Here is a 21117-nt window from a genome sequence, read left to right as displayed (position 1 = left end):
TTAAGGTCAGTGTTCATGATTCAACAATAAGAAAGAGACTGGGCAAAAACGGCATCCATGGGAGAGTTCCAAGGCAAAAGCCATTGCTGACCAAAAAGAACACAAAGGCTTGTCTCACATTTGCCAAAAAATATCTTGTTTATCCCCAAGACTTTTGGGCAAATATTCTGTGGACTGATGAGACAAAAGTTTAACTTTTTGGAAGGTGTGTGTCCCGTTACATCTGGCGTAAAACCAACACAGCATTTCATAAAAAGAACATCATACCAACAGTCAAACATGGTGGTGGTAGTGTGATGATCTGGGGCTGCTTTGCAGCTTCAGGACCTGGACGACTTTCCATAATTGATGGAAGCATGAATTCTGCTCTCTATCAGAAAATCCTGAAGGAGAATGTCCGGCCATCAGTTTGTGACCTCAAGCTCAAGCACAATTGGGTTATGCAGCAGGACAATGATCCCAACACACCAGCAAGTCCACCTTTGAATGGCTCAAGAAAAACAAAATTAAGGTTTTGGAGCAGCCAAGTCAAAGTCCAGACTTAAATCTGATTGAGATGCTGTGGTATGAACTTAAACAGTCCATTCATGCTCAAAAACCCTCCAATGTGGCTGAATGAAAACAATTCTGCAAAGAAGAGTGGGCCAAAATTCCCGTGAAAGACTCATTGCCATTTATCGCAAATGCTTGATTGCAGGTGTTGCTGCAAAGGGTTGCACAACCAGTTATTAGATTTAGGGGGCAATTACTTTTTCACGTAGTGCCAGGCAGGTTTGGACAGCTTTTTTCCCTTAATAAATGAAATCATAATTTCAAAACTGCAGTTTATATTTACTCAGGTTATCTTTGTGTAATATTAAAATTAGTTTAATGATCTGAATCTTTTAAGTGTGACAAATATGCAAACAATTAAAAAAACATGAAGGGGGCAAAATCTTTTTCACACCACTGTATCTGTTTCTGTCTGCTAATCAAATAACACCACCGCTCTAACAAAGATTAAGGGTGTGTTCACACTTGTCATGTTTGGTTCGATTAAAACGAACTCTGGTGTGATTACTTTGTTAATCCGTTTGAGTAAGTGTGAACGCTGCCATCCAAACCCTGGTGCACACCAAACAAGCGGACCGAGACCGCTAAAAAGATGGGTCTCGGTCCGCTTCCAAACGAACTCTGGTGCGGTTCGAATGAAATATGAATGCAACACGGACCAAACACTTCTAAATGAACCAAAAACAGGAAGTAATGACAAGATGCGACATGATTTAACGACGCGGAGGGCAAACGTGGAGCAACGTGGAGGTGAAGTGTCTTTTATGAGCTCTTTGTGAGTTCGCATGTGGTGAAAATAAAATCATAAGTACACGCAGCAATGAGCGCACTTAGTCCAGCAGACGGCATTATGTGAGTTCGACTTAAAGCGGTGCCGAGCAGACCGATCTCTGAATGGGTACTTTGATGTCACTTTAAGTCGAACACAGCTTTTGTTAGTGCCATTCGGTGAGTTTCGTTGCGAAATATACGTCATTCAACACGACCAATCAGATTGTGAACGCATCACTGTGCCTTTATGTTCGGTATCTTTAGGTTCGCTGTCAAAAATGCCAGTGTGAACGCTCAGCGGACCAGGACCAAATGTATCGTTTTCTTTTTTCATCCGGACCAAACGAACCAAGAGAACCGAACTACAAGTGTGAACGCACCCTAATCTGTATTTAACTTGTGCAGTGATCACTATTGTGTTATTTTACACTTAATTATTACATTTTTGCACCTAAATGCTACTGTTACTGACTTTATTTGTAACTGTGTTTTGTTGTATTCATCTATGCTTGTAATTTGTGTAATTGTTCTTGTTTTATTACTAACTTCATTAGTTAAGCTAGTAGTTTTTGCTGTGGTATAGAAGTACTTAAAGTAAGCTTTTACAATTGTATTTTTTTTTTTGCTGATCCGAAAAATTATCCGATCCGTGACTCAAAATCCGTATTATGATCCGAACTGTGAGTTTTGTGATCCGTTGCACCACTACTGTACACTAATAATCATAATAAGCGCACACACTATTTAATTGCAACTGACTTATTGGGAGTTCAGCCCTCAAGAGTCACACTGAATGTTGCCGAAAATGGCTGCAATTATAAAATTGCATAATTAGGTCCATGTTTGACTCATTTTTGTAAAGCTGTTACTAAATTTAGAATTCGACAATCATGACCGATTATCGTTTACATTATCAATCATTTTGTGACTTCAGAGCGCTAGTTATCGCTGTGTTATGTTGCAATCAGAGGTTGCGTTAGACTTTAACATTGTCTGTCATTTTGACAGACAGGGTCGTAAAAATTCCGTCATAATCTATTGTTAACTGAATAACTGTCATTTTAATTTTCTTATTTTAATTATAACAACACATTTAATTGCTTTTATTTTTGTTTACATTTTCATTTTAATGATGCACCTACAGGACAAGCATATAGACTTATGCATTTATTTATTTATGAAGAGAACAGATGAACAGAGACTGGGCATCACTTTTCATGTTCAACACAAACCTTGCAGTGACAGTGGAGGCCATTAAAAACAACAAAATATGCAAAAAAAACTGGGGGGAAAAAACTGATTTCTTGATTTTAATAGATTCTGATTTTTATGAACTAATATCGATTCTTAAAACCCAATCAATGCTGTTCAGTTGATGAATGAACAGTGCATATAGTGCGCCTCCCATCCAATAAATCGCAATAGGCTAAGCTTTCTGCGTTGTTACTTTTGATGTGAAACTAAGTCGCCGATTTCAAAGTCTGTCCATTTATTTAGGAAATTCAAGCAATAAATACCATTTTGGCGCTCTTTATATCAAGCAACTGAACAAAGTTTGAGCCAAGAGATAATGGCTCAACCACAAAGAGTAGCCTTGACAATATTCCTGCATGTCTTGTAACTAAACACGTTGCACTTTAATAAGCTCAAATCATATGATATGAAGCAGTAGGGAAGACTGTCACAACATTAACATTCTGCTAAACATCTCCTTTTATGTTGCATGGAAGAACAAACTTCATATGGGTTTGAAATATCATGAGTCTGAGTATTGCTTTAAAAGATCTCAGCAGATATATAATAGGTTGCATGTTTAAACCACATAGGGGGTGACCAATGAACTACCATTTTGCCTTTGAACAAGGCATTTTACCTCAAATTGCTCCTTGGATTATTGGTTTGAATCCACAATGGAGCAACTACTTTAAGATCATCCTTCTGGCTCCTGCTCCATGGTAGCTTGCAGAAAAAAAGCACTGTCACAAGTGACAACAATAAAATTGGTTTAAACTGGTTTTACATCTGAGGTAATCTAAACCCCACAAAAATGAATCTTACAGTCAGTGCTCTTGTTCAGACAATAAATTCAGATGTCACAGGACAGCTGATAAGGACAGGCCCAGGCAAACACACACTTCCAAGGTGTGAGGTCCTCGTAGATAAACTGCCAAGCGAGTCTGTGAGAGGAAGTTGCTTCCATGTGCAAACAGTGCCCCCACCCACATCTGCCTTTCAGAGAACAGAGTCTTCTGGCAGCTCCCAGGACAGCATCTTCTATTGGGGTATAATAATATTTTCATAGGACTTGACAGCTATGTTTTGATGCCAGGTTCTTACATGGCTACAAAGCACAGGTAAGCTGCAGAGTCTGGGCCTCCAGCCCAGAAACACGTGAGCCATTCAAACCCGTAACAATGACTGCCTTTGTTTCATCCATCTGCTCCTCTCAGCTGACACATATTCTCTCAGGCAGCTCTCTTCTGTTACTCCTGTTGAACCTTGGATCCCCAACCTCCAGGTTCCTAGTCTCTAGGTTCTCAGGGGACAAAAGCAGGGCATCGTAGATAATTTAAAGGTTGACCTTGTAGAGGACCTCTTCTTGGCGTCCACACTGTTTGAGCACTCAGGTAAAGGGACACCCAATTGAAACTGGTATTTGTTTGTTCTCCTCTATGGGTCTCCAGTCCTGAAAAGAGTGCATCACCTTCAGCCGAGCCACTCAGCAGCGTTCCACTGCTGGAGATCTTGGTACACACATGATTACAGAGCCTTCTGTCTTGGTTAATGCTGACAATCTCATTTCCTGCACATGGTTTGTTGGTATATAGAAGAACAAACAGTTAAAGGGACAGTTCACCCAAAAATGAAAATTCCGTACTAGTGCAGTCAATTGATAAAAATAAAAAACTAATTGAATCGCACATTTTTCTGAAATTAATCGCGATTAATCCCACCTAACGTTAATGTTTTTCAATATACTTTTACATTGCAATAATTTCACTTTCAATCTTCAAATAAATGTAGAAACAACAAAGTACAGTTGTTTAATGCTATCTTTTTTTATGACTGAAGGGAAGTATCACTGATACCAACTGATGTCTCTATGAATTTTTTCCCTAATGTTTAACCATTGGCTACAGCCATTCAACATTACAGTATACTTGAGAGCTATACATTTTTACATTTATTAGACTTTAAAAAATAACTTCTAATTTAAGTGAACTTAAAACCTTCTTCATATAACCTGTGCCCTTCAGCAAATAGAAAATATAATTGAATAAAGTTATCAAACACTAAATTCTAAATTAAATAGAGATAAATTAAAGCTTAAAGCTACAAAAGTTATTGATTTCCTCTTTTTTATTTAGTTTTTTGATTAACAGACGTCACAGCAGCTTGTAATTGGGATATTTTGGCTGTTGTTACTTTAAGAGCTGCTGCTGCAGAACATGACGCGGATCTGACACTGCTTTAAATGTGACTCATAAATAATAAATACTTGCATGCACAGTTTTAAGGCAGCTTTAATCCCGTTTTTGTAACTTCATGACTTAACTGACGACATAACTATGACATTCTATGCCCGTCGTTTCTTCCGTGCTTTGATATGAAATGATACAGGCTATAGCGCTGGCTGACGTATTTGTGCGTTCACTTGAAGAGCACGCACTATGAGCACAATACTGTTTCCGCGCTTGTTTGAGGTAAAGTTGGAGCTCGCATCTGAAAAGTCTCCCAACTGATTTGGTCGTAAAGAAGTTCTACATCTAAATAAACAATTATTTAGCAGTTGTGAGTGGGGTGGCCAACCTAGATCCGCCTTTGCGTTAATTGCGTTAAATATTTTTTACGCGTTAAACTTAGAAAATTAATCGCCTGCGTTCACGCTAATTTTGTCACCACAAGTCTGCACATGTTGTTCAAAACCAGTAAGACTTGTTCGTCTTCGGAACACAAATTAAGATATTTTAGATGAAATCCAAGAGCTTTCTTACCCTGCATAGACAGCAATGCAACCGACACATTCAAGGGCCAGAAAGGTAGTAAGGACATCTTTAAAATAGTCCATGTGACATCAGTGGTTCAACCGTAATGTAATGAAGCTACAAGAATGCTTTTTGTGTGCAAAGAAAACAATAATAAATCAATTTATTCAACTATTTCTTCTCTTCTCTTCCATGACTATTTTAACAATGTCCTTGTTACCTTTCTGGGCCTTGAACGTGGTATTTATGTTGCTGTCTATATCATAGATAGGGTTCCGATTCTTCAGATACAACTAGTTTACAATTTGTAGTTTTGCAAGCTATGCTGGTCAAAAGCATTTTGACTGTACAGAGAGAAAAAAAATATTTTAGTGTTAAGTATTCCTTTGTGACAGATTGTGTTGGAATGAACAAATAAACATTTCAGCAAAGAAACAAGAGAAGACGTGATAATTCTACAAGGGTGAAGAGTTCTCTAGAGGCCTACATTGACCCTTGGTCGGAAATGAGCAGGCCACATTGGGGAAACACCTCCAACTAAGTGATAATTTTGCTTGCCTGGACATGCTACCATTTACCAAACAAGAGGAGCATATCCTAGGCAACAGCAACACAATGGGCCCCTCAGCCAGATTGCCGGTAACTCTTAGAAAAATGCAAAGAGAGACGAACACCTGCTAATTTACTCCTCAGGGCTCAACAAATTCCTCAGACTATCCTTTTGTTCTTCAGATGGAGTCCATCTCCACCACATTCGCTTACTAATCAAAGTGTCATAGACTGTGTTTGTGACGATATATTTCATTATCATCACACTACACTTTCAAGATACAGATTTTAAACATCCCGTTTTGGTTCGAAAGTGTAATTATGAGGGATTCGGCCAATTTCTAAGGCTTTATATTTATTATTTATGGTCATAATAGTTGAGAACGAGGTATAATTTAACCACAAAATCCTGATCCTAAACACTGCTGATAATGTGACCAGCCAGAAACATACTCAAATATACAAGCATGCAAAAGTGAATAACTTGCATACATAACCTGTACATAAATTGCATTACTCTGACGGGAACAAATTTACAAGGGGCAAAAAAGTTACAAATATCTGTAACACTTTACTTAAAGGCTGCATGTATAATGCATTATAAAAGTCGTTTTAATGCATTAATTATGCCTTGTAATGCACATTATAATGCATTGTTCAATCTCATGAATAATTGTAACCACAGTTAATACATTATGCATCTTAAATTTGGTTATAATTATTTATGACAAGATGTAATGCATTACAACGCACATTATGAATAATTATAAAGCATATACCCTTTAATAACTCTTTATAATGCATTATACATAATGGCTTTAAGTGAAACCAAAATGTCTATTGTATTAAACTAAAGGCCAGTTGCATAAACACAGCCATTATGTACTGATTCTTAAAAGCCAGTATGACCAATTAAATTTTGTATCAAATTAGACCAATCTACATTTTTATGCAACTGACTTCAAGTTATGAAAAATTAATGACTAACTTCTAAGTCGTCGCAGTTTATCCAACCAGGCCCAGATGTGTTATTGTTCAAGTAGACACTTTAACTAATTTTAACTTTCTCAGAAAGATTCTTTAAAACTGTTGCTCTGCCATGGTAATAGAAAACAATGTGTTGTGAAAATGAGCTTGCATATCTAGAAGCATGTGCACAGCTAGAAATGCTTACGTTTGCATACTTGTATACAGTATCTTTCAGGTCTAAGTCACCAACCTGAATTAATGCTCAAGAAAACCAGCAGGAAAACCAAAAGTATTTGGGACATATGTGTCGTAAACCTACAAGTACACAAAAAAAGAAAAGAAAAAAGTAGTCCCAAAGTACCGAATCGAGTAAAAGACACAAAACAGCAGCCAAACCATTTCTACAGATGAAAGTAATTTTGATCCTGATGTTTAGAAAATTAGGCAATTTGTTCGAAATAGCAAAGCTATTAATAAACAGCACTGCGCTGAAGTGTGATGGGCTGTTTAAAATAGCAGAGCTGTGAGATATGCCCTTGTTAGACAGCAGTGCCAGATAAAAAGGCATTCGTTAACTCAAGAAAAGAAAAGAACAGTGTGATAAAGTGTCCTTGTGATAAAAGGAGGAGGGGATGAGAGTTTAGCATAAATTGAATGCTTTGCTAATAATATGAGAATAGACAGTTTGGTATTTTGTCAGTGAACTCTATAATCTCCTACAGGACGATGACATACCTTTTGAGGAGTGAACTATAACATGTTAATGATTACTTAGGCTCCAGACTAAAAAATGCCTCTAAACGTCATTAGGTGTTAAACAAAAAAGGAGTCAAATCTATTTTTGTAGGCGCTAAATTCTTTCCACAGATGTACAGAAAATGGCTAAAACACAGCAATTTATTGGTATGATGTGACAAAACATTTTAACTGTATCCCACAACTGTGATTTAATCACAATAAAAGTAAATCTATATATTTTTTTTTTAAATGTCGTCTTTGCCAAATCTACATTATAAAATGACAAATTTATAAAGCTTTGAAACTCTGAAATGTGGCATCAAAATTTGAAGAGCAGACTGAAATGATCAGAAAACTGGCAGATTCATTGGGATTCTTCAAAAAGAAATGCAGAGCTGTAGGTGCTACACACCGAAACAGCATAAGATCTGGCAAACTCTCCAGCATATTATTGTTAGTTTTTCTATTACAAATTAAACGTGCGCACAAAATTGGAATATTACATAAAACATTGCGAATAAAGCACCGTTTCCATTCAGTGAGTTCAAGAGAACAAAATCGTCACTTCCTGATTACGCTGCGCTAAATATCACAAAGAAAAATGTTATCTGCTGCAGTAGGATAAGGCACTGTATATAATAATTAATTACGAGCTTCAGAGTGCACAGACGAAATGCAGTCAATGTTATCTTATTTTCGGAGCCTGCTGTTTGGGAATGCAGTTAATTATAACGAATGGAGTTCATTATAATGAAGCATGAGACTTTGCTCAAGCATTTTAGAATGACAAAACTAGCATATCAGATGCTGTGCAATGAGATCGGTCCATTGGTTGGTCCAGTTTTATCCTGTCCCATTGCAAAGTCACATGTCTTATTTGATGCGCATTACGGAATTTATTCGGTAAAAGGGTTTCCATTGTAGTTTATACACATGTTTTCTTACCGGATAAGAAATGTATTCGACTTAGTTGAGCGTATATATTTTTTATGCGCATTTTTAGAATGTATGTGCATCTTGCCGTTTCCATCCAGCATTTTTTATGCGATATCCCAAAATGCGCTTAAAAATAGGTGGATGGAAACATAGCAAGTTTCTGAACTCACTGATGTGTAAATGTATAAAGTCATGTGTTGATATATTCATATGTTAGAGGTAAGAAAATTGTCCAGAATTCATCATTTACAGCTCAGTTTCAAAAATGTTTATTTAAAATAATTTCCATAGGATACCAAGATATTTTAATGTCAAAAGGTCGAGGAAAAACAGATTTTTTTATGATATAAAACTTCTTTGATACTTAAGTATTAAAACAGCATGGGCATTTTGGGCTCGTTATTTTACAACAGTGAACAAATACAGAAATGCTCCGTTATTTCTTAGCTCTGCTCGGCTGAACGTCAAAATATCCTCGCATGCTGTAGTCTGGAGCTGCTCCGAGAGACTGCCCCATACAGGGCACACATGCTACAGCAGACTGCAGATCCATAAACCTGCAGATCTGTGGCACAGCTGCCAAGAATTAGATGATCCCTTTTGGCCTCCACACAAAAAGGGCCAGTGCTTTACTGATCCGGGTGACCTTTCCCTGAGAAGCTGATACAGCATCGGATTATGATGGACGACAACTGACAGGTGCGGTCAATTAGAAACAGTGACATTGCACCCAAAAGTCATCGTCTTTGGTGCATAATTGCTTTTTGGACTCTCTTGAAAGAGACATTTCCATTGTCTCAAAAGGCAGATAACGACAGGAGTCCACTTAAGTTTATCCAGTAGTTTGATGGATTCATATGGCTGCAAATCCCCGCTACTGTTGTAAGTTCTCCTGCCCTTCACTGACACAGATCAGAGGTCACAAGAACAGGAGACTTACTGCGATGCCAAGGGGACTTTCTTACAATAGAGCATCACATGCTGAAGTCACCTTAAAAATATTTGTACCAAGTGTTTATATAGTATGCTAGTAATAATAATAATAAAAAATGACAAGAACATTTTAAATAGTAATAGCTTATTGAAATATATGTAAATGAAATGTTATTAATAAATTATACATACACACACACACACGCACATATACGCATATATATATATATATATATATATATATATATAAATAAAGGGCCATTAATAAAAAAAATATTTATTAATATACTTTTTTTTACATTGTGTAACTTTTTTACATTACACAATATGTAAAATCATGCATTTTAAATGAAAATGATATTTTATTATACAGTAAGTTAATAATTCTGTTTACTATTGTCCTTTTTAGAGCTTTTTTACAGCAGAATTGAATTTTGTTTGCATTATTGAAAGCTGTTTTGACACAATCTGTATAGTATAAAGCGCTATATAAATAAAGGTGACTTGAATATTATGAAGACTTGAAGAATTTACTCTCTATATATAATATTTACTATAGCTTTATTTTAATTTATATAATTATTATTTGTACATAATTTATTTTTTACATACTGTTGTTACACAGTAAAATATATTTAATTGCAATTTAAAGAGACAGAAAGATAATACATTTATTAATATATATTTAATTTTAATCATTAATAAATCTCGTTTATAAATGTTTTTATTAAACATTTAACTATTATAAATACATAATTATAGTTACATCTATTAAAATGTATGCAATTGACATTTTATTAATAATAATAATAATAATAATGCTGTTTTTATTGAAATGCAAGTATTATTTTATTACATATCGTCTAGATAATGTTGCTAAGAAAGTGCCAGGTACTTGTTTGCCTATTCTTTTGCCCAGGGTTTCACAGTTTTCTCTCTTGAATTGTGGCTATGGTATATCACTCAGTTTAAATGAAAATATTAAGAGCGTATGGCTATATCCAAGAGCCATATGGAAGCACTTTGTATTCTTAGTTATGCCCTGTCGGGTTTCGTGTAAGTGGCGGCTACCATATGCACTGTGTGGTGACGTCGGGACTCCCATCAGCATGCTGTTTTATTCATTAATGCCACCTCTAAGCCAATCATACAGACAAGGCTAGTGTTTATATATTTTTGTGGACAAAACTGAAGAAGTTATCAATATCATAAATCACATATAAATTTCCAAATAAAGAAAAATGTTTGATTGAAGAATTCCGGAGGCGTTCTTTTAAACCTCACTGAACTTAACCGAAAAGCACAGAAAGCCAACCAGGAAATGAAATACAATCTTAAGCAGTAGACATGTATCCAGAGGAGCTAGATTTCAGCTCGAGCCTCGTAGACTTATTGCAAGCAACATCAGATCCGTCCTACAGCCTGTGCTTCCTTCCAGGTGACTGGCAACCAAAGCTTCTCCCTTCACCTATAAGCTCCTGTAAGCCTGAGTGGGAAAGAGCTCTGGGCTGCAACAATGCTGCCTTTGTCTTGCACCAACACTCTACCTACCAGCCAACTCTTTGATTGCAAGCCAAGACAAACCACTGTGTTGGGTTACAGTTCTTGTAGCCAAACACCATGCTTGTGTTTAATATACTACAGTCTTTCTGCATTTTGCTTCCTGTCAATCAAAGCGGTGAGACTCGGTGGGTTTGGCCATTACTTCATTATGTAGGAAAAGAAAAGAGCATGTTTATTATGATCGGAAAATTATCCAGACACATAACGGCCGATGGTGAGATAAGGCAGGTGTGCTTCCAGAAAAGGGGGCTTGCAGAGAAGAGTTTTCTCCTCCTTTAGTGCCTCAGTCAGTGGTGAGGTTATGAATCCTTTAATCCCCACATTTTCAAAGGTCACACGCTGATTTCAAGGATCACATGAAAGAGAAAGAGATGCGACTGGGCCAATGAGTCTGATGTGAGAGAGGATTTGAAAAATGGGTTTTAAAGATGAGACGGTACAAGGTTTGAGTCTATACAGGGAATTTGACTTGATGCGCAAAAGCATATAACTCTAAAATCTCCCACAAAAATAAGGCACTTCAGTGGATTTGATACTTGAAGTTTTGGTCACAGTCAGGGATTCAAACAAACCCTTTATCTAAAGTAGTACATTTTGGCACATAACTTGCCATAACCTGTCACGTAACTTTGATATTGAAGTTAATATTTGGACACGCATAGTTTACCAGGAACAAATGATGTTTATCTCCTTTTCAAAAGTCTTTTATTTTGCTAATCTTAAGCTTAACTAAGTGTATTTTATATAGTTATTCACAACATATCAGTAACATACTGGTTAGTGGCTAATATCACAGATTATTATTATTTATTTTTTTTAAATTTGCGTTAGACATGCATTATGAAATACAAAATATGCAATTGTACATTACCATTCAAAAGTTTGGGGTGACTTTTTTTATCAAAAATACAGTCAAATAAATGACTGTGAATAAGTATTGTGAAATATTATGGCAATTTAAAATAACTGTTTTCTATTTGAATATATATTAAAATGTACTTTATTTCTGTGATCAAAGCTGAATTTTCAGTGTCGCATGATCCTTCAGAAATCATTCTAATATTCTGATTTGTTCAAAAATATTTCTGATTATTATCAATGTTGAAAACAGTTGTGCTACTTCATATTTTCATACTCAAAAGAACAGCATTTATTTGAAACAGAAACCTTTTGTAACATTATAAATGCCTATGCTTTAAATTTTGATCAATTTAATGCATCCTTACATAATAAAATTATTGATTTCATTTCAAATATAAATAAAAATAAACCTTATTGATCCCAAACTTTTAAACAGTAATGTACATGCTCATACCTATTTTTACATTTTGATCGTTTATCTAATGTTAACTAAAAACACTAACAATTCAACAACACTGTTAAACAATCTTGCAAATTCACTTTTAGCATTTATTTTATTTTGACAAAATAGTGTAGAATTTGAATGTAAATGTTTGATCAGTTATCAGCTGTAACATGAAAATGAATCATTGCTTTAACAAGAACAGCGCGGGGGACCTGGATGTGGACTTTGATAAGCAATGGCCCAGCAACCCCCCACACCATGCTTGTGGCCAGTTTAGAAAAGGCAAACATTAAACAATTACCTCAGTCACTTTGACTTTTCTCATCAAAAATCCTTTGCTTTATTAAATCTGAAAAGAACTGACCCTTGACTAGTTTTAAGAGCTTATATCTTTAGGTCAGTATTTGTGGTACCATAAAATTATGCTATTCTTTTTCAGGGATTCATCAAACTCTTTGGTTTCCAAATTTTCCAACCAACCCTGAGCAGCGTCTCTGTTTTTGCAATTAACAAAATGAACGCAAGGATATGAAGCATCTTTGGGCACAGAGCAAAGTCAACAACAGCTCTAGAAGAAACGCCACAGTGCCAGCTTTCAGATAAAAATGATTCCAGAAGCATGTTTACAATTAATTTCTCTGATGTAAGACAGAAAATGATAAGGTCTCGTGTCTCAGGAGGACTAGTGCTGGGGTTGCCAGGTTGGCAGGAGGGAGCCGTTTTCCGAGTAATTTGATTTGTGAGCCAGATATGTGCTTCACCTTGAGGGACCTGGCTGTGTCCACTGAAGCGGCTCCAGTGAGGATGAGGAGCAACTGTGCCACAGTTCTGCTTGACTGCAGGTGTCACTGGTCTTTAGCAACATCAGCAACCAGAGGTCTGGTCAAGCAGACAACCCTCTCAGATCACAGTGAGATGAAACTCAACTGTATTCAACTGCTATTGTGGGCTTTATGTATTTCCACTTCGTGCTCCCCTTGGTTTTTAATCTGTGATTTACCATGAAAATTAAAGTTGTAGTTACAAGTACTAGCAATAGCCATTTACACAGCTAAAACCTGCCACAATTAATTCTCTTTAAAACACTAAAGCAAATTCTATCTATATTCTAGAATGAGAGTTTAGAGTTCATATTTTTACTGAATTAGCATTTGGTGATCATCAACGTCTTTGTGATTTGTGTGTTGAGGTATATCTCACTGAAACTGTTGCATTTAATATATTTGTCTACCAGGGTAATATGTTTGCCTTTAGTTTTAAGAGGAAAATCAAGCGTAAAAGTGCTCCTTGCATTGCTAAATGCTAAACCATTTTTAATTGCCATAACAATATTTCTAAAATTCAATAGACTGTTTGTTACTTGTTAGAAGAACAGAAGTACTGAACCTGTCAGTTGTTAGTGGAGTTAAAGTCCCCATGAAATCAAAACTAAAGTTTTTTGGTTGTTAGTATCAATATGTTAGTCTTAAGGTTATCTATAAGGCAGTGTGCTCCAAAACAGTGACAAAATTCGCATTTAGCAATCAAGCGTAAAAGTGCTCCTTGCATTGCTAAATGCTAAACAATTTTTAATTGCCATAACAATATTTCTAAAATTCAATAGACGGTTTGTTACTTGTTAGAAGAACAGAAGTACTGAACCTGTCAGTTGTTAGTGGAGTTAAAGTCCCCATGAAATCAAAACTAAAGTTTTTTGGTTGTTAGTATAAATATGTTAGTCTTAAGGTTATCTATAAGGCAGTGTGCTCCAAAACAGTGACAAAATTCGCATTTAGAAGATATAAGCATTCAAAGCTTTTAGTTCATCACTTCCGCCAAAACGGCTCAACGATTTTTTTGACGTCACATCGTACTTCAGCTTCTCATCAAAATTTCTGTCCAATCAAATGCTCTCTAGAATCCGAAGCCCCGCCCCCTACAAGTATAAAATAGACGCTGAAGCCGTGACTGAAATCGGTCACTTATCCACAGAATGAGTATTTTCTGTACAGTGAATGGCACGTAGTGCACTATATAGGGGACAGGGAACGATTCAAACAGTGTAAATATGCTTTCCATTGAGGAAAAAAATAAGTCTGGTTTCGCGCTGTTTCACGCTAACCACCGCACCGCACACACACTCAGTATAAAATAGACGCTGAAGCGATTTGAATTCTACACAGAATGCTATATTTTATAGCAATATGGATGAGATTGTGGCTGGCATACCCTGCCAAATGCGGCTTTACGGAGCACAACAGCTCTGAACGGCTCTAGCCCAAGCTGTGATATAAGCAAATGCTATTGGCTATTTTAAAAAGGGGCGGGGCTGCTTGATATGTCCCGCCCTGTCTACAGAATGCTATATTTTATAGCAATATGGATGAGATTGTGGCTGGCATACCCTTTCAAATGCGGCTTTACAGAGCACAACGGCTCTGAACGGCTCTAGCCCAAGCCGTGATATAAGCAAACGCTATTGGCTATTTTAAAAAGGGGCGGGGCTGCTTGATATGTCCCGCCCTGTCTTCCTGTTTCAGTTAAAATGACGTCAACACAGAGTAACGCTGCGTGTTTCTAAGCATTTCAGGGGACCTTTAACTAAACAAGCTGATTGTAATAAGTTGCATTGTTTTCTGAAGTTCAAGGTCAACTTTTTTACAGCACAGATCATGTCTGTGCATATTTCTCTCCTGATTCAGATGACTTTTTCACTGGAGGAAGCAAAATGGATTAATTATTGGATTAATTTGCAACTGGCCGGTAAAAGATCATTTCAGAGCAGGGATTGAAAATGAGTGTTTTAAAGCAGTGGTTCCCAACCCCAACCCTGGTCCACTGCAGGTTTTGCATGTCTTCTTAATCAAACACACCTGATTCAGGTCATCATCTCATTAGTAGAGACTCCAAGACCTGAAACTGGAGTGTCAGAGAAAGGAGACATGCAAAATGTGCAGTTTTGGGGTGCCTCAAGGACCAGGGTTGGGAACCACTGTTTTAAAGGACTGTGTTGTATCAACCCATCAGATTCTTCTTTACTGGCCATATAGAAACAATAACCTTATAAAACATCACTAAGAGTTCGAACCATTAAACCAGCAGAAATATCTAAATGTGTTAGCTTACATAAAGCTGTCATATTAACCTGGAATAGGAAAAAAATATTTAAACAACAGGGGTGTGAGGCTGCAGCCCAGTTCAGGAGAACACAAAGAACACATAAAACATTTCGTGACACTAATGCCAAAGGAACTCATCCCCATCCTTGGAGAGACCGTGTGTCTGAACTTAATAGAGCAACAGTGCCTTCTGCTGGACACCACTTTAACTGCTCTATCATTTTACATACAGCAGTAGTATCCTGCAGAGTTCAGCTCCAACGCACTTGCATGGAAGTTTCTCTGAAGCACTCTGAAACGCTTTGATTAGCTGGTTGAGGTGTGTTGGAGCTAAACAATTCAGAAGCAAGATTGGGTGTCCCTGATGTACAAATGAAAACCCCCAGAAAACTCAGAAGGGAAATCAGCAGCAAGATGGACGGCATACCTGCGGGAAGTCTTCTTCACCGTGTCTGGATTGAACGACTTCTCATCCGTCTTGTCTTTCTTTAGTTTCTGTGAGATGTTCTCTCGGATCCGCTCCCTCTCTGATTCTAGATCGCTGTCGTCCTCTGAATCATCACCTGCGTCCTGGAGCAGATAACAGACACAGACTTGCATCACAGTATCACAGTTTCATTTGAACACAAACCAAAGAGAACGTACCTCAAAATCATCTCCGCCACTTTGGTTCCTTTACATACAAAAAAACAAAAATAGAGTTTTAAATAAACTGTTTTTACATTAATTATGGATTGCATCTGCATAATGAAACAAAGCCATTACAATAGAAAGCGGAATTATTTATGTGAAGTCTAAGGTTTTTTCCCGACCTGTCAACGACAGGAACAGAGCTTAACTTGGGATCATCCTTCAGCAGGTCATGACTGCTTTTGCTTTTTCCTTTCAAGGTCTGCAAGGATGAATGAAATAATGGTGAAAGCTCCTACTGCTCATTTTCACACACATGAATAATCATTGAATCCTCTCATTGGACAGAAAGCTACCTGGCTGACTTGACTGGCCATCTCCTCATCTTCCTCGGCCTCCTCGCCAAACGACAACAAGTTGAAATTCCTATAGAAAAATTCTCCTGGTTAACATTACATTATGGAAACATTACAGCATCAAAATACAAAATGAAACCATTTTTATAAATTTAATCATAAAGGGTAAAAAACAGAACAAACAGAGATTGACTCAATTTATTTTCTGTAAATCAATGCATGATTATTATTTATCTGCAGGCCAAAATGCAGAACAAGTTCTGAAAATATAATGTTCAGACGAATTCTGAATTATAGTGGTGTTTGCAATAACCACAATAACGTCACAAGTGACTTTCAGAAATCCAATCAATACTAATAGATCAAATCAAATATCACTATTTTCAGTGATATATTACAACTCAGAATACATCAGCAGTTTTCAACCAGGGGGCCTCAGGAAGCCTTCAAATCACTTAAAATATTCAAATACATAAATGATTAATATATTAAAATAAACTGACTAACTTTAAATTAAATATATATATATATATCAACTCTTAACTTTCTGTTTAAAAGAAGCTTGAAAACAAGCAGTTTTTGTCATAATTACAGCAGAAATATAAAAAAATATCCTAGCTTATGTGGCCTTCAAATATCGCGTCCGACAACAAGGAGAGTTTGAGTCAAAAAGGTTAAGAACTGCTGGAATACATCACTTCATAGACGTTAAACGCATTGTGAATGCTTGCATCATGCTGTCTTTAATGCTGGTATCTAAATAAATGAAAGAAATAGTGTGACATACTTTGTTGCTTTGGACTGTGATTTCTTCCCTTCTCCTTTGTTTTTCTCTTTTTTAACTTTAATTTCACGTGGAATGATATCATCAAAGGGAGAATGTAAGACCTGCACAAAACCAACGACTCCATATGAAAACAAAGGTCAATCAAATTAAAACGGTAAAGCCAGTTCGTGATGGGACTGAACAAACCTCTGTGGATCGAATTTTGTGTGGGTTGAGCGGCCGTTCATCTCTGTCACACTCCACCTCTGCTAGCCTGAGAATGTTATACACTGTATCTCCTGTGACCTGCAGCCAAAAGCACAACACATAAATTGTGAAATTAATTAAACAAAAATAATAAATAAAACAAATAATAAATAAAAACAGCAACATATGCTAATCAATATGGTTGGATAAATGAGTAAAAGTCCGAAATTTTAGAATTCAGTTTTTTTTTTCTCGTATTTGTCATCCTTTCCTATCAAAATGCTTGCTACAGATGCGAAAACGCAGAAAATCGAACCTGATCCAAATTTTTTTATGATGGATGAAAGTTTCGGAGGCAGTTTGTAAACGTGATTGACACAGCATGAGGTCGTATTTATTTTTTAAAGTGTGAAAATATCAGACAAGAATTTCGGACTCAGTGTGCAAAGACCTAGCTCACATAGAAATTACATTTATTTTGCTGTACACTAAAAATTCAAGGCCAGTAAGATTTTTTTATATTTCTGAAAAAAGTCTCTTATGCTCACCAAAAGCAGAATTTATCTCATCAAACATACAGTAATATTGTTAAATATTATTACAATCTAAAATAATTGTTTTCTATTTAAATTTATTTTAAAATGTAGTTTATTCCTGCGATCAAAGCTGAATTTTCAGCATCATTACTCCAGTCTCACATGATCCTTCAGAAATCATTATATTATGCTGATTTGATGCTCAAGAAGCATTTCTGTTTATTATCAATGTTGAAAACTGATATACAAGTTGTGCTGCTTCATATTTTTCTGAAAAATGCGAATACTTTTTGTTCAGGATTCTCTAATGGACAGAAAATTGAAAAGAACAGCATTTATGTGATGTAGAAATATTTTACAACATTATAAAAAAAAAAAGCCAATCCTAATTAAGTTAAAGGGGTCATATGATGTTGCTAAAAAGAACATTATTTGGTGTATTTGGTGTAATGAAATATGTTTATGCGGTTTAAGGTTAAAAAAACACATTATTTTCCACATACTGTACATTATTGTTTCTCCTCTATGCCCCGCCTTTCTGAAACGCGTCGATTTTTACAAAGCTCATCGGTCTGAAAAGCGAGGTGTGCTGTGATTGGCCAGCTATCCAGTGCGTTGTGATTGGCCGAATACCTCATGCGTGTGACGGAAATATTATGCCCCTCACCATACTGTGATGCCGTGTCCGGCCGGAGCGACGAGACATAAACATTAAAACCCATTATAAACGAGGCATTCGTTGCATCCAGTGGGGACACATAATTACGGATTATAATGACTTATACTGTCTTTTTACGCGCAAATATAAAACCATGCAATACTACAGCGAGAATAAAAGTTACGCCTTCTTTCTTTGCGTGAACATTTGGGCGGCGTTATGCAAATCTTCCCACATAGTGATGTACATATGTGGGGGCGTGTTAGAACGAGGAGTTTTAGGGGGGCGTGGACAAGTCTTAACTTTTATAAAGAATATCTATTTGGATTTGAGACTTTAATCTTTGCAACTTTACAGATCTTCTTTATGCACCAAGAGCTTGTAACACTCCAAAGAGAAAGGAAAAATTTAAATCGCATCATATGACCCCTTTAATGCATCCTTGCTGGAAAAAAAAAAACCTAAACAAATTTTCTTGTTTTGTTTATTTAGCAGAAAATCCTGGCCTATTGTCAGTTTTGGGAAACTACCCCTTTAAATGGGTCATAAAATATTCTTCACCTTTCCAAAAATGGTGTGTTTGTTGTTGAGTTCATCAGCCCGTCCAAGAGTAAAGAAGAACTGGCTGCCATTATCATGAGGTCCTGCGTTTGCCATAGCAACCAAACCTCTCCGATTGAAGCGCAATCTGGAGTGAAATTCATCCTGCATTGAAAAAAAACAAACCGTTAAATACAATAACCTTTTCAGTCGTGCTTTCCTGCACATTCTTATACATATGCCAATTGCACATCCACTTAATCTCGTGAATAACAAAAGCAAAAGCAACCTTGAAAGGGCGGCCATAGATGGACTCCCCTCCCGTCCCAGTGCCTGTGGGGTCTCCTCCTTGAACAATGAATTCTGGCACCACACGATGAAAAATTGTGCCATCATAGTAACCTGCGAAACAGAGGTAAATGTTTATGAGTAATCAAGGTATTTCATTTAAAAACATGACATCATGACAAGTGTCTTGTCTTGTTTGTATTTTATGTGTGCAAATCTCGAAATATGACGCCACCTACCCTCCATACAGAGCTGAGTGAAGTTTCTGCATGCCTTGGGAGCTTCCTTAGACCAGAGCTCGATATCAACATCACCTGCGGAGGTCTTCAGCAAGACCTATGAGAAAACATCAGTGTGTCATTACACAGATACAATGGTTTTTGTGCTTTAAGAAGGCTTTTCAGTAACACAGGAAATGAAGAAATATACACAGCAAACATAGTTCAAATTACCCAATAAAGCCTACTGCATTATATTTGATAAGCACATTTCTAAGGCCTCTAAAGTATTAACATAATCAATACTTTGCTTAAAAAAATACTGGTTCACAAACAATCTACTAAATGCTTTATGCCATCTAATTGATCATTTATAAGAAGGCATTTTAGTATAATTATAAAAAATGTCCACCTTAAGGTCATGGCTCATGTGTCTTTCTGCTGTGAAATCTTTACTGATTTTTATGAAGTAAACACAAGAATAACTTTATTATTGTTACTGATGTTTCAAGATAAACCCTTAATGGACTGAAGCATCGTAGGTTTCCTTGATTATCCATACTATATATATATATATATATTTTTTTTTTTATCATGTTAAAATGTGAGTGCTTTTTTTTTGCTCAGGCATCATTTATTACATTACATTAAAAGTTTTGCCCCCTAAAAACTACAGAGCTTTGAATATAAAACTAGGCATTTAAATATCACCATACTCAGACATGTTATTGGGAAATATACAGGTGCATCTCAATAAATTAGGATGTCATGGAAAAGTTCATTTCTTTCAGTAATTCAACTCAAATTGTGAAACTCGTGTATTAAATCATTCATTGCACACAGACTGAAGTAGTTTAAGTCTTTGGTTCTTTTAATTGTGATGATTTTGGCTCACATTTAACAAAAACCCACCAATTCACTATCTCAACAAATTAGAATACTTCATAAGAAAATAATAATAATCAAAAAACATTTTTAGTGAATTGTTGGCCTTCTGGAAAGTATGTTCATTTACTGTACATGTACTCAATACTTGGTAGGGGCTCCTATAATCACTGATTGATATAAATGTATGCAAGTTGTCAGTTTTACACTTATAAAGATCTCATTGATTAACATTACAAGCTATCAGAATTCCTTCTTTTAGACCATATATATAAATATCAGCAGCTGCACCAAACTGCTCAGTTTAGGACTCTAAATAAAACGGAGGGTTTTTTGGGGGGGGGGTTTCTCCTGAAGCATAAACTCCATATTCTCATATATATATCATACTATATGAGCTAAAAACGCTTATATATATAATATTGAATACGCTCATCAACAAAACACACATATGCAAACTGTTCCCTTTTTAAAAATCTATAATTGCATATGTAAGGCTTCACAGGGCTAATAACACAAAAATGAAGTAGCACAGTGTTGCATGATAACTCTTAAAAATACAAAAATAAAAGACAGACGAAGAATGGAGTAGAATATATCATCTGATGAACATTACATTTCATTATTTCGCA

General features: G+C 36.2%; 1 protein-coding gene across 1 annotated transcript in view; it reads right to left on the bottom strand.

Moving 5' to 3' along the window:
• cwc27 (CWC27 spliceosome associated cyclophilin) overlaps positions 1–21117 on the bottom strand; it is a 47480-nt gene that overhangs the window by 25578 nt on the left and 785 nt on the right. The window contains exons 2-10 of the mRNA XM_016242356.1: positions 19622–19718; positions 19384–19496; positions 19116–19259; positions 17361–17459; positions 17175–17275; positions 16388–16457; positions 16214–16293; positions 16047–16074; positions 15829–15971 (exon numbers count right to left, since the gene is read on the bottom strand). Of these exons, the coding sequence (XP_016097842.1) occupies positions 15829–15971; positions 16047–16074; positions 16214–16293; positions 16388–16457; positions 17175–17275; positions 17361–17459; positions 19116–19259; positions 19384–19496; positions 19622–19718 (875 nt within the window). The remainder of the gene's footprint in view (positions 1–15828; positions 15972–16046; positions 16075–16213; positions 16294–16387; positions 16458–17174; positions 17276–17360; positions 17460–19115; positions 19260–19383; positions 19497–19621; positions 19719–21117) is intronic.

The sequence above is a fragment of the Sinocyclocheilus grahami genome, unplaced genomic scaffold (genome assembly GCF_001515645.1).
Source record: "Sinocyclocheilus grahami isolate Dianchi unplaced genomic scaffold, SAMN03320097.WGS_v1.1 scaffold655.1, whole genome shotgun sequence".
Taxonomy (NCBI): Eukaryota; Metazoa; Chordata; class Actinopteri; order Cypriniformes; family Cyprinidae; genus Sinocyclocheilus; species Sinocyclocheilus grahami.
This window is presented reverse-complemented; position numbering and strand designations above follow the sequence as displayed.